General features: G+C 44.9%; 1 protein-coding gene across 4 annotated transcripts in view; it reads left to right on the top strand.

Moving 5' to 3' along the window:
• The window catches only part of Aff3 (AF4/FMR2 family member 3), a 448,844-nt gene that overhangs the window by 217,825 nt on the left and 211,883 nt on the right, over positions 1-19,136 (top strand). For all 4 annotated transcript variants that reach the window (XM_021197941.2, XM_021197940.2, XM_029538747.1 and 1 more), the window contains one exon: positions 3,775-3,822. In XM_021197941.2, the coding sequence (XP_021053600.1) occupies positions 3,775-3,822 (48 nt within the window). The remainder of the gene's footprint in view (positions 1-3,774; positions 3,823-19,136) is intronic.

The following is a 19,136-nucleotide window of genomic DNA, read 5'->3' as shown; positions in this document are numbered from 1 at the left end:
ATATATATATATATATATATATATATATATATATATATAAAAACACAAATTTGGAGATGTAAATTGCATGCATGTTTCAGCCTTACCCATAAACAGAGAAAGTGATCAAAATATAAATAATAATCAAAGCACATAACTATAGTGGAAATCAGAATTGAGGGAGATTTCCCCAAACCAGAAGGCTCCTCGGCCTCCTTCACCCCTTCCCCACTCACTGATCTTCTGTACATTTGGGAAAAGACCAGGTGGGTCTCTATGCGCCCATGTCTGAGGACATACATCCCCCTCCTGTTCATTGTTTTGGTTAGAGAGGAGAATGACTTCTGACTACCCTTCTGCTCCCCTTTGCCTCCCTGCTTCTGTGTGTAGGATGTAGAGGTAGTTGACTAAGAGGCCATGGTTACCTGTTAAATTATGTGTAACATCAACAGATGAAGGAGCTCACCTAAATGCTCCCAGAATCCTTTGATCTCCCCACTATGAACATGAATGTCATGTCAACTAGATGTAGCCCCCAGGACTGGGCACAGGGAGTTTGTTTGAACTAGAAAAGTCACTGGTTGAATGATAGAAATGTGTGTGGCCCTCCCTTTGCTACCATTGCTGACATAGTAATTTTGGATAGAGCCCTTTATTTCTTTAAGCCAAGTTTCCCTGTCTGTTAAAGTCGTTGGTTTTTTGCTGAAAGAGCTCCTAGGTGCCTTCTGAATCAGACTGTCTTCAATGCTGCGCCGTGGAGCCACCTCAGTGCAACTGGAGCCCTGGAGGTTCAAACCAATATGGTGCCCTTCTTGAGTCCTCAGAATTGTTGTGTAGAAGACTCAGGAGCTTGCTCTGCCTGCCTTACTCAGGCTCTGATGAAAAGATGAGACTTCCTGAGATGGCTATTGGAAGTTATTGTCCTGGCCACCTCAGTTTGGTGCTCTGTCTTGATGACCGCTGTCTGTCTGTCCTGTCTACCAGGGTAAGAGTCAGAGAAAAAGTCTGCTGATTATATTTCCTACATATGTCAGAGAGAAGTACATAGGATTATAACACTGGCACAGCCATCGAGGTGAGCCAATGTCATAATCCTATATATTCCATCAGCAGTGGGGACCAAGGTACATCTGCTACACATTTCTCTTCATGTGCCCTTACTACATTAAGGCAGCAGGAACTTACAGGATAGTAGGAACAGCATGTCCCTTGTGTACAGCAAATCAAGGGGAATTAACATTTGGCTTTCAAAGGAGACATTACTTTCAGATCTTTTTTAAACTAAATATAATTGTATTATTTCCCCCTCTTCTACCACTAGCCCTTTCCTTGAGCTCTCTCTCAAATTCATGGTGTCTAATACTTTGATAGTTCTCTCTCTCTCTCTCTCTCTCTCTCTCTCTCTCTCTCTCTCTCTCTCTCTCTCTCTCTCCCCTAAGTATATAAATGTAGCCTGCTCAATCCTGGTGAAACTTGGATTTATGTTTTCAGGGATGACCATTTGGTACTGGGTAACCAATCAGGGAGCTCTTCCTTGGTAAAGACCATCTCTCTGCCCTTAGCTACCTGTGGTTTTCTGTGTAGGGCTGAGACCCCATGAGATTTCCTCTTCTATGCCCACATGTCAGTCCCTGTTGTCCTTGCTCATGTCTTGTTGAGACAGTCATGTCGATGAGACCACATGGATGTGGGCTCTCTGACATATGTAGGAAATAAAACCAGCAGACTTTTCCTCTGACTCTTACCCTGTCTCTGTCCTCAGAGGGGGCTTATTTAAGGGCTTAAACCTAAAGTTGAATTTTAAGTATTTTTAATACCTGGGTAAGGTGAGGTCACATTTTTCCTTCTAGTTGTTTCTTGAGGTAGAAAACAGGAAGTTGAGCGGTTAGCATTTGCTTAGTCAGCATGACGTCTCCTACGAATGGTTGGGGACTTGAATGTGCGAGAAATGGTTGTGGCTTTGGAGATAAATTTTCCATCTGAGACCACTAATTCTTCCCACTTAAATACCAGACGGGCTATTCCGTGGGAATGAAGCCCTGGTGTGACTGAGAATTTTCTATGTAGCCTTTGTGACAATTGTTCCAGGCTTCCCCTTCGCAGACACATTAGGCCATGCCTGCTATGAGAGATGACATATTTCAAGGACAGTGTTTTTTTGTTGGGGAATATCCATAGACAGGGAAATTTTCTATTGCTAGTACCAGGCATCCCATAATCCAGTCCAGTCACTGTTCTTGTATCACATGTCTTTTTTCAAAGTCATGTGGACTTTTTGGGCCTCAGTTGGTAGGGGCCATACAAATCATCAGTCCTGTGCCAGAAAAAAAGGTGAAGTCACATGTGAGACTTTATCAAGTCCAATATCCTCCTTCATGCTGACCTATTAGCTGGGGCAAGGAGTGAGGAGACACCCCTCTCTGTGAAGCCACTGTCAACCTTTTGAACATTAGAGTTGACTCTGATCAGCTTTGTGTATCCTGGTGTGGTAACGTATATAATCCCAGAACTTGAGAGCTTGAGACTGAGAATGGCAGGTTTCAAAGTAGTCCAGGCTGTGTAGTAAGACCCTGTCTGAAATGACAAGCTGAGATGAAATAACTACAGAAGGAAACAGCTGGCACGCATACTACACACGGTGCATACAGTGTGAAGAACACTGTTCAGTATACTTACACGTTTTATATGGAGTATATACTAAGTAAAGGGATCATTTGGGGTGTATGGGGAGGCTAGGCTGAGGAAGATCATACTACTAAGAATGCCAGGTTCAAGTATAGCCACTTTGAGGAGACTGTGCATGAGGTATGACCCCCAAGGATGCCCTGGAATTAGCTAGAAAACTACAGAAGGCATTCCTGGAGGAAAGAGCTGGAAGGAGAGGGCAATGGGTTTGATTAACAGATCTCTCTCTCTCTCTCACACACACACACACACAAATGTCTCATTTCAGTGTGTTGCCCTGTGCTTCCGTTGGCACCCTTGAATTACTGGGCCCACAGAATGACTTTCCCAGGACCGCAGGCAGCACACCCAACAGTAGACGCTCATTGCTTTTATGTTCCCATAAAACCACATCCTCTGCTCGGCTCTTGGCTGTGTAACCAGCAGTAACTAAACAGTGTCTGTAGACCTTACTTAACATGCTCTCCAGTCCCCTGTGACTTGAGGCCACCACACCTCAGCACTGCCTATGGTGCGAGGCAGCATGGGTAACTGCAGAGCAAGCGGTTCTGGTGAGATCTGATGCCAGTACTCTTGGCAACACTCAGAGGACCCTGGCTGTTCTTCCTCTGTATTTTGTTTTAGACTCATCCTGCCACTCCGTGTGGGATTTGAGGACTATGATCTAGACTTTTATTGAAGTTGTGGTGACCACTATACCCCTTCGGTCCACAGCACATATTTCACAGGTAGACTGGATCTACTTTTTGGTAAAGTCAACGGTTTCCAAACTTGGATGAAGCCCAAGGAGGATGAATGGATCTCACGATTGTGGAACGTTTGCAGTGTTTCTGGGAACTTTCTCACTTCAATGAACATGGAGAGCTCTGGGCTAAGTCAAGGGCACACATATATGACTCTGCAAGCCAGGAAAGGGGAAGCAGCCACAGTAGGAACTGACCAATGAGAGCTGTCCATCAGGGGTAGCCCTGTCTGCACTTCCTGCCTTAAACACCCCTTTAGGTCAACATTGCTTTATCCCCCAGGTGATTTGGAAGTTTGATTGTCCCCATCTCTCTGTGACCATAATTCCATTCCATCAAGCCTGATTTATCTTTCCTTCGCTTCCAGGAGAGCAGATCTGGAGAAAGCAACAGCTGTGTGGAAGAAATAATTCGGGTAAGGATGCTCTTTAAAATCTTATCAATGTTTTGGTCATGCGTATAGAGTTCCCAGAAGAAGGAAGACCTGTGGCCACATTATCAAAGGGATCTCTGGTGGTTCTAAGGATGGTTATCTGAGTCACCAAAGTGACTGCCTCTGAATGAAACAGCAGTCTAGAAGCTTACCCCGCCCCCGTGCTTTGGGGCACACTGAGGTGACATCATTAAAGAGATCAGCTAAAGACCAACAAGACAGATGTTAGGTGGAAACTGCAGCAGGATTCATATCTGCATGTACCTGTTTATCACTTGAGCATCCTTGAATAGGACACATTCTGAGTCAGCCACAGATGCCTTGGGGTTTTTTTTTCTCTAAACTTAATTAGAGTCAGAAGCTCCCGAGGTAGAGATGATGCTGTATCGCTGTATTATTTCTATGCCACGTTGCAGGTTTTAAATTTCTCTGATGCTGTGTTTGCCAGTCCTTGCCACTGCCTCCCTCTTCCCACATGTTTCACACACAAGTGGACAGGCTGGGCTCTTGCACCATATTAGCTAGTGTGTTCCAACTTACAATCAGGTAGTTATCATCAACCCATAGTTTTTCTCCCTTCATATTTTTTTCAGGGAAATAAAAAAAACCAACAACCCAGTTCTCAGAAAACTGATATTGCACTGGACAGAACACCAAAATAAACTATACCAGGTGGTGTGGTCATTCCTTATAAAGAGGAGGACATTCACATGTTCCTACCTTTTGAATATCCTGCATGTTTTTGTTTTTGTTTTTGTTTTTTTTTTTAAGATTTATTTATTTATTATATGCAAGTACACTGTAGTTGTCTCCAGACACTCCAGAAGAGGGCATCAGGTCTTGTTATGGATGGTTGTGAGCCACCATGTGGTTGCTGGGATTTGAACTCTGGACCTTCGGAAGAACAGTCAGGTGCTCTTACCCACTGAGCCATCTCACCAGCCCCACCTGCATGTTTTTATGTGAATTGCCAACACATTAAACTATTATTATATAATTACTTGACTTAAAAATTTTTACCTTCACAAATTGTTTTTAAAAAGAGCTTTTTCTTCCTGAAAAGTGTTATTTTAAAAATCTTTTAAAACGTGGATGTTGATCAGAATAACTAAAGTTAGAGTGTTTAATTCATCATGATTTTTTTTTTTTTTTTTTTTTTTTTTTTTTTTTTTTTTTTTTTTTTTTTTTTTTTTGCTTCTGAAGAAAGCTGTGGTCAAGGCCCAAAGGTTCATTCCTTTAATAATGTTGAGTCTGTGTTTTATTTAAGAAAATCTGTGCTACCTGCTTCATTTTGGGTTCAATCATGGATAGTATTTGATGCTGATGAGCTTTTCCTAACTCTTTCAGCATACTTTCATGTTGCGGTGAAATGCTCCATATTTAGGCCCCTTTGGCTGTGGTGACCACATTTGTACACCACCCTCTCTTACTGTAATTAGACACGCCTCCTCACACCATCTTGTATCCATTCTGAAGAAATTTGTCATTTGGCATCCCTTATCTTACTCCTTCGTCCTTGCTCTCCCAATCGAGTCTCCCCGACTGGCTAGACCCCACATTTCTGCCCCCATTGCCAGGTTGCTGGGATTCCAGGTGCCTACCATCCATCGTGCTCAATTTTGGGCTTTGTATTCTTATCTGTAGACAGGGCTTGAAGATGAAATAAAGACTTGAATAATGTATACATCAAAAAGGTATACTTTAAGGAAATTGAAATTCATTTAAGTAAAGCAGGTTCCTCCAGTCAAGTTTAAAGTTTCACTCTATACAGACAGCCAATGACAGTCTCATGCCCCCTGTCTACCCCATCCCTAAAGTTCCTACTGCACTGCCTCAGAGCCTCCCCCTGCGTGCTGCCTCTGCCTCAGCCCTCCTCCTGTCAGGCAAAGAGAAAGACTGGAGTCATGGAGTGGATGGGTTGTTACCCACATAAGAGGCTGAACTTTCCACACATGTACTGGCTGTACCTGGGCATGGGGACAGTGTGAGAAGAGAGTGAACTCTTTGAGCTCTCCTCCTCTCAGAACCTTCAGGAAGTCTAGTACTAGATGAAGTAGTAGTGGTGTCAGTGTAGTCTTGGATACCAACCCCAGACCCCTCAGGTGTCATTAGTAAGTCGGTAATGGAGGGGTACCTGGGTTTTTTTCTTGTTATCTCTTGCCTCACTGGGTTGGTGATTTTCCATCCTTCATCTTTTCCTCTCACCTGAAATGTACCATCTCCTCCAGACAGAAAGCCCAGGGCTCCTTTTTACTGACAGCCTCAGATACTTACTATATATCAGCCAGGGATATTTACTATGTATCAGCCTCGGATACTTACTGTGTATCAGCCTCGGATACTTACTGTGTATCAGCCTCGGATACTTACTGTGTATCAGCCTCGGATACTTACTATGTATCAGCCTCGGATACTTACTGTGTATCAGCCTCGGATACTTACTGTGTATCAGCCTCGGATACTTACTGTGTATCTGTCCCTGACATCAAGTCAATGAGCAAGTGAGTGAGTGAGTTTTCCTCCAAAGGCAAACCCATAAAGTCATTGTGATGGGATTGTTGTGAGTTGTGGATGTGACTGGTTGTTTTCTTGCCGCCTGGTTTCCATGGATAACCTATGTAGAACCTAAGTCTTTCATAATTTTTCTGCTCTGTGACTCACTCGGGGCAACCGGATATGGCCAAGGTCATCAGGAGTAATTGTTTGGAGCCATAGTATGTAATGGGTGACACTCTTGTAAAGGAAGCAGAGTGACCTGAGAATGTCTCACAATGATGACAGTTGGTGTTCTCATGTCCTTTCTGTGGAGAAAGGCATCTAGGGAAACGGGTGGGCTAAATAGCCTTGGTCCCTTACCCTTGCGGAACTGTCTGCCTGTCAGCAGTGGTCCAGTTAGGAAGTACGTAATGCCAGCAGGGACAGATTCTCAGGGATTTACATGACCCTATCGTGTGCTGTATGACCTTGCTTGTGGTTCAGGCTGGTCTCACTGAGGAAGTGACTGGGAAGACAAATAGGACATTGACTGGGAAATGAAGAGGCCCAAGCAAAGGAAACAGAAGAGCCTGGTGGAGGCCTGTGAGGACAAGCTAGTAAAATAACGAGAGAACAGTGGATGGAGATAGGGGAGCCAGATAGGGCTGGCCTCCCAGGCATGTTCAGGCCCTGTGGTAGGCAGCCATTAGGTTGGTGAAGAGGATGATACAGTCACACTGACAACTTCAGTCCCCTACTCTCACAGACATGCAGGATGAAGAGGCAAGGAGAGTAGGAAGAAAGGGTGGAAGCCCTTGAAAAGTGCAGAAGAGAGATGCTTAGGGATGCAGACTCTGAGCAGTGGTGGCACTCGGGATTACTTTGTTTCTGGGAGATGGAGGAGATACAAATCCATTTTATAGACATGCTATGTTGAATTGACTTGGGGCATCCAAGGAACGGAGACAGTCATGTAGGTGAGGTATCTCACAGCAGACAACTGAGCTAATGGGTAATAACAGGACAGATAAGGCCACATTTTTCAGGAGGAAGGCTGGAAACAAGAGAGCAAGTGCTTAAGGCCCAGGAAGGGAAGGTCCAGCAGTGAACAGAAACAGGAAATCGGATTGAGCACAGGGCTGGGAGCTGCTTAGAGGTATAGGGTGTCCCGTCAGTTCTCAGCCATTGAAGGAAGGAAGCTGGGCCATTCTGCTGCAGTGGGGATTCCCACATGAAAACACCAGCCCGTGCGACCACATGATAAACCCACACAGGTTTACAGCTCACGCTGCCAAGCACATCTTCTTTTTTTTTTTTTTTTTTTTTTTTCGTTTTTTCGAGACAGGGTTTCTCTGTATAGCTCTGGCTGTCCTGGAACTCACTTGGTAGACCAGGCTAGCCTCGAACTCAGAAATCCACCTGCCTCTGCCTCCCGAGTGCTGGGATTAAAGGCCTGCGCCACCAGGCCCGGCTGCAAGCACATCTTCTAACTTGGGCTTCTGTGTCTTTGATTTTTTGCTGAGGTGACTGTTTTCAAATCATTTGAATATTACCATACACTCTAAAGTAGCATTATTTTTTTTTTACTCTTACTCAGAGAATTTTTAATCCTGGGACCTAATAAACCTGTGCGTAATTATGGAATTCTCTCAGCCAAGAGCAAAATTATCACCGCGTCCTGTAGAGATGGGCCATGAGGGCTGACATATGCTCAGAGTAGGTAGTTCTGCAAGTCATCCTGTATCTCACCCCCGGAGATTCAAGTGGAATAATACCTCGGTGCCTTTCATGGCATCTCCCATTAACATAGAATGGCATTAGCATTTGTTCAGCCAATAAAAGCCCTTTACAACATAATGGAAGGAGTGCAGGGCTGGGATCCAGGATATACAAGTTTTATATACAAGAAGGTTTTATGTTACACTTCGCTGAGGGCACCCCCACTAAGTGCTGTGCCTTATAATAACAACCAAGGGATCCATCCTTGAGGTTCTGGTTTGAGTTTAGAGAGCATCTGAGTGTGCCGTCTGAACAGACTCCCTTCCTGGCTATCATCCCTAATGTGAGTTATCCGTCCTGGGTACTCACATAGGGTTCCATTCTACTGTTTATCTGAAAGAGGTAAAGCATGCTTGTTTAAATTCTGAAGATTCATTTCCTGACTTTATAATGGAATGGCCTTCAGGCAAGTACAGGGCAGTCATTTTTTGCACCCCCCCCCCCATTTCCTTCCTTCCTTCCTTCCCTCCTCCCTCCTTCCCCCCCCCCCCAATTTCCCAGAACACTGAAGATCCCTGCTACACATCATCTCTGGAGAGATCTGTGCATGGTAAACAGTGTCATATGGCTTGCGCATCATTAAAGCCTGTCACATGGTCAGGCTCCGGGTGGTGGGACAAGAGAAGCCTTGTACTCAAGCATCTACGTGCTCCTTGCCCCAGATGAAAACATATTAGTTGCTCTGTGCCTACGGGAACAGGAGAGACAAAGAGATGACTTGTTCTGAGTGACTTGCTTGGGTCATTTGGAGAGCTGGCTCAAGTCACATCTCCTCCACTGCAGACCAGAGTGGCTTTTTACAAAAGTTTCTACTGCTTCTTTTATCGTTTGTTTGTTGTTTTTTTTTTTTTAATTTGTTTCCACCCCTAAAGATTTAACTCATGACAAATTGAAGCCTACTAGTGACAAAAATCAACCCTGGGAGAACTGTCAAAGAATAACATTAATATACCCCATTGCTTATTATAGAAAAACCAGCCAAAATAAGCCTGATGTTAATATAGAGAGTTCACTAAACAAAACCTAGAATCTTACTCAAGGATAAGTTAGGACATTTCATAGTGTTGTGTTATATGTTTTCTTCTTGGTTTTGGACATCTGAATGTTAAGAACAGAAATTGCATGTGTTTATATTTCACTTTACATCTATAGATAAATTCTTCATTTAAAAAAAATGAAGGTTGAAACCGGAAGCCCTGTGTAAAGGACTACATTCTTACCTACCAAAGGTGTCCAAGTGACTCACTGCAGGGTCATCTGGCCATAGTCCGCATGCTGTGCTATGAGTCTAAAGGAGTTTAGTCTGTAAGAGAGGTAGGTCTGACCCAATAGACTTCGGGGTGACAGCTACGGAAACCCCTAACCCTCAGGTATGGAAGCTCCTTCTGCTTTGATTCTCAGTATTCTCCTTTTGCATTGGCTGCACAGTTAGGAATCATCCTGTCACATGCAGGACGGTAGTCTTAGATAACTCGGAAACCCTCAGCAACCTGTCTTTAGCTTCTATCCTAGCAGGGGACGGTACCTCAGCCTGTTCATGAGTGTCTGTCAACATTTGCAGCTGTCGTTGGGTTTTCCTGACATACTTTGTGAATTGTTCCATTTGGCAATGGCAGCAGCAGTGAAAACTACTCCATTTATATGTGTGTTCCATCCAGGAGGGGCAGAAAATACCTATAAAACAGTAGATGCTCTCAGTGCCCTAGGTACCTACTGCCCACAGGAGAGGCTCAGTGGGTGGGAGAAGTGATTTACTGGAAGACAGGCAGAGAGGAAACCCATGGAGATGTGTGCCTTTGAGAATCAGCCCTCCTTGACAGGTGGGGTGCCCAGTCCAGCCCCACCAACACAGTACAAGAGGCTGGGAGCTGGAGTGCTTCAGCAAGGGAGTGGTCTTGCTGGCCTCCTCCACACAGTGGGACTGCACGTTGGCGTGATATAACCCACTCAAACTCTTGGGGTGTCTTCTCCATCTTACCCTCTCTGTGTTTAAGGGAGTGGTGTCAGAAAAATAGTGCTTAACTGTGAGTCTCATGGAACAGAGAGTGAGAGCTCTTATCTGTACCCACAAGTGAGACTTTCATTGCTGTGTCTTCTGTATAGAGCAGAAAATATTAATGCATGCAAAATCATAGTAGGCAGCCAGACTTTAAAATATACAAATCACGCTCAATGACATCACTTATTTTTACTTCTTTTTTTTTTTTTTTTTTTTTTTGAATTGACAGGTTAAAAATAGTGTGTATGCACATTCTGGGGGATCAGGGGAACTAGATTCTGGTGTTCTGTTGTGTAGTAGGATGACACATTATATATTTCAAAAAAGTTAGGGAAAGAATTCCAAATGCTTTCCACAACAGAGAAATGGTAGCTATGTAAAGGTGCGGTGTGCCTGGACTGATTCGTGCGTTATGCAATGTTTGCACAAAATTTTATTTTATTGCTAAGGATCACAGAACCTTGTACCTGCTCGATACGTTCTGTGCCACCCAGCTGTGCCCCTGATCTACTCGGGTCACCTCCTGCACGGCCTTTGCTAGCGCACTCTTCTCTAATACAGGTTTTTAAGGTGCTGGGGCTGGAGCCAAGGGTGCTGCAAATGCTGGGCAAATATCCTACCGCCGAGCCTCATCGTAAGTTCCTACTCTCGTTTCTCTTTATGATTCCTGCATTTAATAAAGAACATTTTTAAGTATATGTCTAACAGCTGTATAGGTCACCAGATTTTGCCCTTCAACAGGGCCTAGAGAGATGGTTCAAAATGGTTAGCAGAACCCATTGCTCTTCTGGAGGGCCTGAGTGCGATTCCCAGCACCCATGTGACAGCTCACAATCATCTGTGACTCCATCCTAAGGGATCAGATGCCCTCTTCTAGTCTCCATGGGTAACACACACACACACACACACACACACACACACACACACACGGTGCACAGACATACACGCAGGCAAAACACTCATATGCATCAAAAAATAAATAAGAGTTTCTTAAACTTTAGAGTTACTGTGTTGTAAGTCCTCCTTGAAAAGGTTTGGGGTCCTAACGAACAGGTGTCAAGACATGAAAACATGCTGACATGACGTCAGCACTTGAGAGGTGAAGGCAGGTAAGTGTGTGAGTGAACTCAATGTTGCACCAGCCCCCTCTGGGGCCCACTTCATCTCCACCTGGTGTTTCCAGTTCTCACTCTGACCTAGAAATCCTGTCAAACAGATGGGCTTGGCATGTTGGTCCCAAGTACATGTCACCAAGCCCTGTCCTAGTACCACGCTGCCCAGATCTCCCCAGAACCGCTACCTGTGAGAGCATGGGGACTGTGTGACCGTGTTAAGGTCAGGCCATCCTCTCAGACAGGCCCTGCATCAGTGCTATACCCAGCAGCCAACAGTGGAGGCTGCAGTGTGGGCCCCATGTCATGCAGCAGGGTCCCCAGGTTACGCTGGACTTGCCTGCCTTAAGATGCACTCTTCCTTCAAGGAACTCAACTCAGCTCACTGTGAGCATCACCTTTCCCTGCCCTCATCAGTATTTCTTTGTCCTCAGTTCCCCCAAGGGATCTTTTATTGGGGCAGGGGTGTGTGGGAGAGAACCCAGACACCTACACAGGCTGGATCACAATCTCTCACTGCCTTTAACCTCAGTACCCAAAGAGGCTCTTTTAGAAACATTTTCTGAACACCCCACTCGTGGAATTCTTATCACCTCAGTTGCTCTGTGCCTCTTCAGATGCTGTGCCCTTATCTGCCATGCTTCCGGCACAGAGTAAGCTTTCCTACTGAAGAAGCATTTGGTGTGGCCAGCGTTTGGGAATGCCTGGCTGGGCCGGGCCTCTCTGCTTGCTGTGCCACTGACCCCACCGTGTCATCACTAGCGTAAGTGCTTCACAGTGCCTGTACTTGGCAGACTAGCATCTCCCTGGGGTGTCGTAGGACTGGCTGGCTTCAGCTTCTCACGGTTCGGGGCACCAGGATAGCTGAGTGAACCAGGCAGAGACCCCACCTTCCTGGAGCCCTGCAATCCAGGCTGCTGATGCTTGACACTTGGCCATACTTCCATGTTGCCCCTCCCTCCTTCCTTCTGGGCACTCTCTTCCCACTTGGGACCAACCCTCTCCCGTGCTCCCACGCCCCATCCTCCACTGAAGCTGACTCAAGAGTCAGCAAGTGTTTACACTGCTTTCTAACCACTGTGTCTCCGGTAGCTTCCTGTATTCGGAGTACACGTGTATGTGTTCCAAAGCACTTTGATCTGACTAACAACAACAACAACAACAACAAATCAGAGACATGGCGGGTTTTCTCCAGAGCTGCATTCCCTGGGGCTCTTCCCCGACTCCTAGGTAGGCTAGGCTCTCAGCAGCTTAGTTCCCACTTTGCCTTCTCTGCTGCCTGGCTTTCATGTTCCATACCTGTAAATCAACTTATACTGAGAAGGTCACCACCCCACACATGCTCATCAGGGGGCACGGGGACAATACTCATGGCAGCACTTGTGGTCAAGTGCGTGTCTGGCATCTCTCCCCACTGTACCCTTTTTAAGATTCCTCCTGGCTTTCGGGTCCTCCCTTCCTGTAGCTATCTGGGATGTTGGTGTCCTTCATTATCTCCTCCCGTTATTCCCGTTGCTGGTAGGTGCCAAAGTATTCCTTGAACCCTGCTCTGTTTCCTGGATGTCATGCTCACCTGTCCGGCTACCCCCATTTCCACATGTTGTTAACACCTGTACCTTAACTTTACCTCACATCTCTAACACCTTTTCCTCCTGGGTGAATATTGTTGTCACGTAGCTGCTAAAGCTATTGGATCCTTCTCTCCGCCTGCCTTCCTCTCATTCAGCTCTTCTCCAAACAAGTCTTCATATTCTCATTCTCCCTCCCTCCTCCCACCTTCTCTCCCTCCCCCTGTTCCCCCCCCCCCCATCTCCTATCCAGGTCAGAGCACCATCCTTTCCTGCCTAGATTATTCCAGGAGGCTGCCCACCGACCTTTGGTATCTATCCCCCGTCTAACTAGCGTGCACAGAACCAGCTTCCCAAAGCCTACATTTTACCAGCCTCTCCCAAGCTCAGGACAGTCAGATTTCTGGCTGTGATCTGCAATGCCCTGTGTTCTCAGCCCCTCCATATGTTGGTTCAGCCATATTTTCCCAGTTGGCACTTCAAACTTTAATTCCTTCTCTGCAAGAGTGTCACCACCTCTGGCTCTACCCCTGGGTCCTGCCTCAATTACTTACCTTCAGGCCACAAATTCAGCTGACAGACTCCTTTTTTTTCCCTTGATGCAGCATTCTCTCTAGGAACCTTTCTCATTCCCCAGATCTGAGATAGAGGCTCCTAGTCTGTGATCCCAGGAACCTGTGTTCACGCTTTAATACCCTTTACCTGGTAGCCTTTCTTATCTCTCACTGGTCCATCTGTGTTGACGAGCCCATAAGAGATGCTTAATAAAGGCTGAACAAGTGTATGAAAAGGAATGAATGAATGAATGAATGAATGAATGAATGAATGAATGAATGAATGAATGCTTGTTACTTGTTCCACAGAGATGAAAGTTTACCTGCCAGTGATTGGTGGTCAGAAGTGGAAGAGAATTTGGCTGTTACCACAGCACCTCAGGAAAGCCTAGGCCTTTTGTATCTGCCGCCTGCGTCTTGATTGTCTTTTATGAGATTGGGTTTTTCATTTTGATAGATAATGAATTTTACAAGTTGGAGAAATCAAGATAATAAGTTTGCAGGGATAATTTGGTTAATTAGCATGTTGCTACTGTAGAATCAAGGGCTGCAAGTCAAAGCGATTTCCCTGCTAATGTGGTCTATGCAAAACGTCTCTCAGAAAAATTCAAACATCCACCCAGAGCGATCAGCTCAAGGCTCATATTTAAAACTTGTATTTATTATGAAAACCACACACAGTGTTCTCTGTTACTTTTTTTTTTTTTCCAAATTGAGGGTTGTGGAATTACATTGATTTGATGCAAATTACCATTGTATGCACACAGATCTCTGAAAAATAATTTCTTACATAGATAATGATAGCTTGACGATAGAAGAGATAGAGACTTGAAAGATGAGAGCATCTATCCTGGGAACTATTATATATTTTAAGTAAGGCATAATTCTTTACCTATCTGATCTTACAGATATTTAGCTCATTTGAACCAAAAAACTTAGAAAGCCATTTTTTTCTGAAATAGGTTTTAAAATATCAAGAACAGAGGGGGCAGAGGATAAACTCATTCCTTGCCTCTGATGCAGAAAGCCCTAGGTTAAAAAAATAAATAAATAAAAAACTTCATGCTCATTATCAGTCTATGACACAATAGTTTAAAACTGTAGGCTTTGGCTACCTGTAAATATTTTCAAATACAGATTTGTTGCACATATGAACTCCACACTTTAAATCACCCTGGCATTTCATCCTAATGAACATTTTTCAGACTACTTATTTATATATGCTTGCTTCCTCTCCAAGTTTAGCTTTCCATCTCCAGGAATAACTTGTGTGTGTTTGGGGGTCATTTCTTTAAATATGCATTTAAAATTCATTTTAACAGTATATACTTGTAAGAGGACAAAACAGGTGGGCTTTTTAAAGTTTAAAGTTAGCAAGAATTGCTACTAAACACTTGTTTTTAAATGACCAGCCCCTGAGTCCTACCTCAGCCATGTCTCAGGAAACCAAATTAGAGATTCAGGGCCTGGTGAGGCCAAGGCTGTGAACTCCATGGTCTTCAAATACAGAGCCTCAAAACAGGATTGATTCTCACCAGAGGAAAGGGGAAGACAGAGAAAAGAATCCCCAGGCATCATGCATCCTGAGAATGATGTAACCCAGAAAACAAGCCACAGCGGGTCCCTTTCAGGGAGAGAGCCCCCCCTCTGCTCTGCCAACAGGCTTCATCATCTTGACTTTTTAACTTTTCATTTCCTTGTCTGCTCATTGAAGTCATCACTACATCCTGCCCGACCCGAGCCCCGAACTTGGGAGGGAGAGAGGCGCGATGAAAACATAGCTAGTTATTGTTGTATGAAAGGAGGAACCCACTGTGTGTGAATAAAGAACAGGTTCCTGGAGGGTTAGAGACAAGTGTGGATGCTGGGGGTGGGGGTGGAGGTCACGGTAGCCGGAATCATCTAGAAAGATTGTCAGCAGCCCTTGGAGAGTAAGATGATTAATCACTTTAGCACAAAAGGGACACAAAGGGAGACTTGTTCATAGTAGGCAGGGGATGGAGCATCAGCCCCAGGTGCCACGGCGCTCCTCTGTTTAATAATGGTTTTTTTTTAAGTGTGTGCCACATCAAAAGCAAAAGCACATGCCACTACAGGAAAATCAACTAAAGGGCCAGAGAACAAAGTAGTACGTTAGAAGGAATAGTTAAGAAACAAGATTAGCAATCATTTGGGTTTGAAAATCCCTCCACCCAAAGCCTAGTGTGTTAGTGTCAGGAAAACTCACAGACCCTCAGATGACATGTCCTGAACCCTTCATCTGTAAACATGAAAGGAAAAATCCAAGGCTAGACAAGTTCTGTGATTGGAAGCATAGACGATGTTCCCTGCAGCCTGGCTTAGCCTGTGTTGCTGGAGTGTCCTTCACATGAATTACCCGTGTTCTCTCATGTAGCGCCCTCCCTGTCTTCCAGGTAGAAAGAGAGAGGTAGAGGCTGTAGCAGACAGAGCTGAGTTTAAACTGAGGTCTCCCACAGCGCAGCCTGGGGCTCTTCTATATGGTGCAGAGTACAGCCAGTCCTCTGTTCCCACAGGTTCCCCAGGCCTGCGGAGAATAGCCAGGATTCAGGAAAGGGGCACCACAGTCTGAATGGTGCACCAAGGCTGCCACTGAGTGTGTGTGCTGTGTGGGTGTGGCCCCTGCAGCCTCCACCTTCTCACAGATCCCAGGCTCTCTCCAGCGATTCACGTTTGGCATCCTCCACCTCTGTGTCTCCGTGGTGAGCCGTGAGCTGTGATGTGAGACCTAGTATGTCCACATCTGTGCTTAACATGCTTAGACTTGCTCCATGTCACTAGTCATTGTTCAACACGTTGTGTTGGGTATTCGAGTCATCTAGAGATGACATAAACCATGTGGGAGGGCATTTGTAGGTTTTGTACAAGAACTGTACCTTGTTATACAAAGGATTTGAGCATTTACAGAGCTGCATACCTTCAGGGGACCAATCCCCAGTGGCTGTCCAGGAACAACTGTGTTAAAAAACAAAAACAAAACAAAAAACATGTTTTTAAACATCCGACTGACTGATGCACAAGTACCTCAAGACCCTTGGATCTAGTCTACCTCACTCCCCTCAGCCTGAAGAAGACACATCATGGCTGCTTTTGACTGTTTCTGTTTGTGGAGGGTAGGAGAGGGGCTGCTAACTGCACTGAGGCATTGGATGCATAAGCCACCCCATGAAGGAACCTTGCAAGTATAGAGACACTTTGATAGTCCCTGTATGTTAGCCTGGAGCATATATAATCAGTTACTTAACAACACACCTCAAAATAACCAGTTTTTTTTTTTTTTTTTTTTTTTTTTTTTGCAATGACCTGGGTGGTTACTACTGTCTGTGGAGCCCTGTGGTAAATGGTATTACCCATGTCACCTCAGGAAGAGCAGCACTGGATAGCAGGGGGAGGAGAAGGTAAAGGCCCAGTTTAAGGACACAGCAGGTGGGACTCCATGGGACAGTGCAGTAGCCCTGGCTCTCCTGGCTGCCTGGGTAAGAGTTTCCAGCTGAGCCTGCCTTAAGCAGCAGCTTACTGAGCATGTGACTCAGAGCCAGTGCAGATTGCAGTGTGGTGCGCATTCATTTTTGAGGGAAAGCTATTGTTCTCATCCACTGTTGCATATGGCTTTAACATCTCCTGCTAGATAAATTTTCGAACTCACATGTCCCAGTGAATCAGCATGTCTAACGGTGCGTTTTCATTCATTACTTGAGAACTCTGTAAACCTGTGACTAGAACAAACATTTTATTTTGGAACTGACAGCCGTTAGCTGCCATCGTTCTTACTGTTGAAATGACGTTTCAGATTTGATAGAAATGAGGCTGACTTGAAATCTCATTATAGAACACATAGTTCTGTGATATTTGCTAATTTTTTATTTGCTAAAGTATTACTGATTATAGGAAAGACTTAACATTAATATGAACTCCCCTGAGGAAGTTAAATACTTGCTTAGTTTCTTTACAACTTGGCACTCATTAGTAAGACAAAAGTGTTAAAAAATTCTTTTGAAATTGCTTGTCAAGCAATAAAACACAAAGAATAGTCTTTCTTGGCGCAGTAGAATGTTCTGAGTCACTTCTCAGAGTAGTGTTGCTGCATTTCAGGTCTATACAGTGAGCGATCACAACAGAAATCGGTGCAGACAGCACCCCCTGGTGGGCCGTTTATTTGATAAGCGGTTGGTTGATAGCTTTTTGTCTCTTAAGAAGTGGAAGTTTACAAGTAGAAAATTCATGTCTTTGTAGGAACTAAAAAGTGTCCAAAATTACTAAGCTTGGCTTGTTCTTTAGTGGGAGGCCTCATCTGTGTGAATCGGTCATGACGTTAACCTGTGTTTACTGGGAACACGAAGAACAGTGCATGAAATACCCAGCATTAGAAGCAGGGTCTCCTGATGGGTTTTATTTTCTGGCACAACGGTGGTCAGTGTGTCTCGCTAGGTGTAGAACTCAAATGGAAGTAACTGCAAAGAACTTGAGAAAGTTCTCCCAAAAAAAAATATTAATCATCTTGTAGCTTAGAGCTGACCTCCTTTAGGAGCACTGGTCCCACTGTGAGAGAAAATGACAGAGGACTAGGACATCAGTGACTTTCACAAAACTCAGAAGAGCTCAAGTTGCAGAGCAAACAGCCCAAGCTATAGACTGTGTGTATGTTGGGGGCACGGGGGCGCTTCAGGACAACTTGGGACCTGGGTGTTGCTTACATGGGAGAATAATCAAGGCCATGATACCTATGAGAAGCCCAGCCAGAAACTGAAATACTTGCTAAAGGTTAAATGTAGGCTCACAGCCGTGAGCAATTCATGCTATTAGCTTTGCCCCCTCTGGCAGGTTTTGTCTCTACCTGGCACCTGTAGGGGAGACCTGGGAGAATCCTGAGACACCTCACCTGTGAACATCCATCCAGACCCATGTACCCTGCCTCTCTTCCTGGTCAGAGTCTCGCAGGAAGGACACAGAAAGTCAGCTTGCAGAACTGCATCCCTCGACAGAGGAGGGGGGTGAGCAACAGCTACAGCAGCCACAGCCTCTGCCAAAACACAGACTCACCTTCTCTCAGTCCAGGGGCACAAAAGCAGGCAAACGGGAAATGCATCATGAGGGACTCTGCTGGAAGCCTCGCTGACCAGGGGAGGACAGGAGGAAGCTGAAGTGCTATTCCTTGGGAAAGGGTAGGGATTTGTGCAATGGGTAATGGGCTAGAAGGCTTAAGAGGGATGCCCTGTTAGGAGCCCAGTCTCGGGACCTGTGGAAGCCCAAGTAGCAGAGCATAGACACTATCTTCCTTCCCTGACTCAGTTCTTGAACACAAAGTCAAAAAACATAGTAGGGTATAAAGAAGAGGAGGTTTGTAAAGGGGAGAGACAGAGTGCAAGGCCCAGGGGAACTCACATGTAGCTCACTTCCTGGATACATGAACACAGACCTCCAAATAAAGAACAAAGCCAAGGCCACTGGAGGAGGTTTTTACTGCACAGCGTGGACTATGTTTACATCAGTATCTACTGACACTCCCAGGTTGCTTGTTTGGGAGAGTGGGTGTGCAGATGCATCCAAAAAGAAGAAAAAAATTTTTTTTAGAAGAGGCAAAGCAGTGGTCCCCACCAGAATCTACTACAGCACAGATAGTAGAACTGTAAAACAAGGTATTCATTTGATACCGTTAATGTGCTGTTCTTACAGAATGCACTGTAACACGGGTTATTGCACCAGAGATGGGAACCATAAGGCAGTGCCAAATGAAAAATTGGGAAATAGAAAGCAACAATTAAATATATATATATATATATATATATATATA

This window comes from Mus pahari, chromosome 5 (assembly GCF_900095145.1).
Source record: "Mus pahari chromosome 5, PAHARI_EIJ_v1.1, whole genome shotgun sequence".
In the NCBI taxonomy this organism is placed as follows: Eukaryota; Metazoa; Chordata; class Mammalia; order Rodentia; family Muridae; genus Mus; species Mus pahari.
The sequence above is the reverse complement of the archived record's forward strand: the minus strand, read 5'-3'. Positions and strand labels throughout refer to the sequence as shown.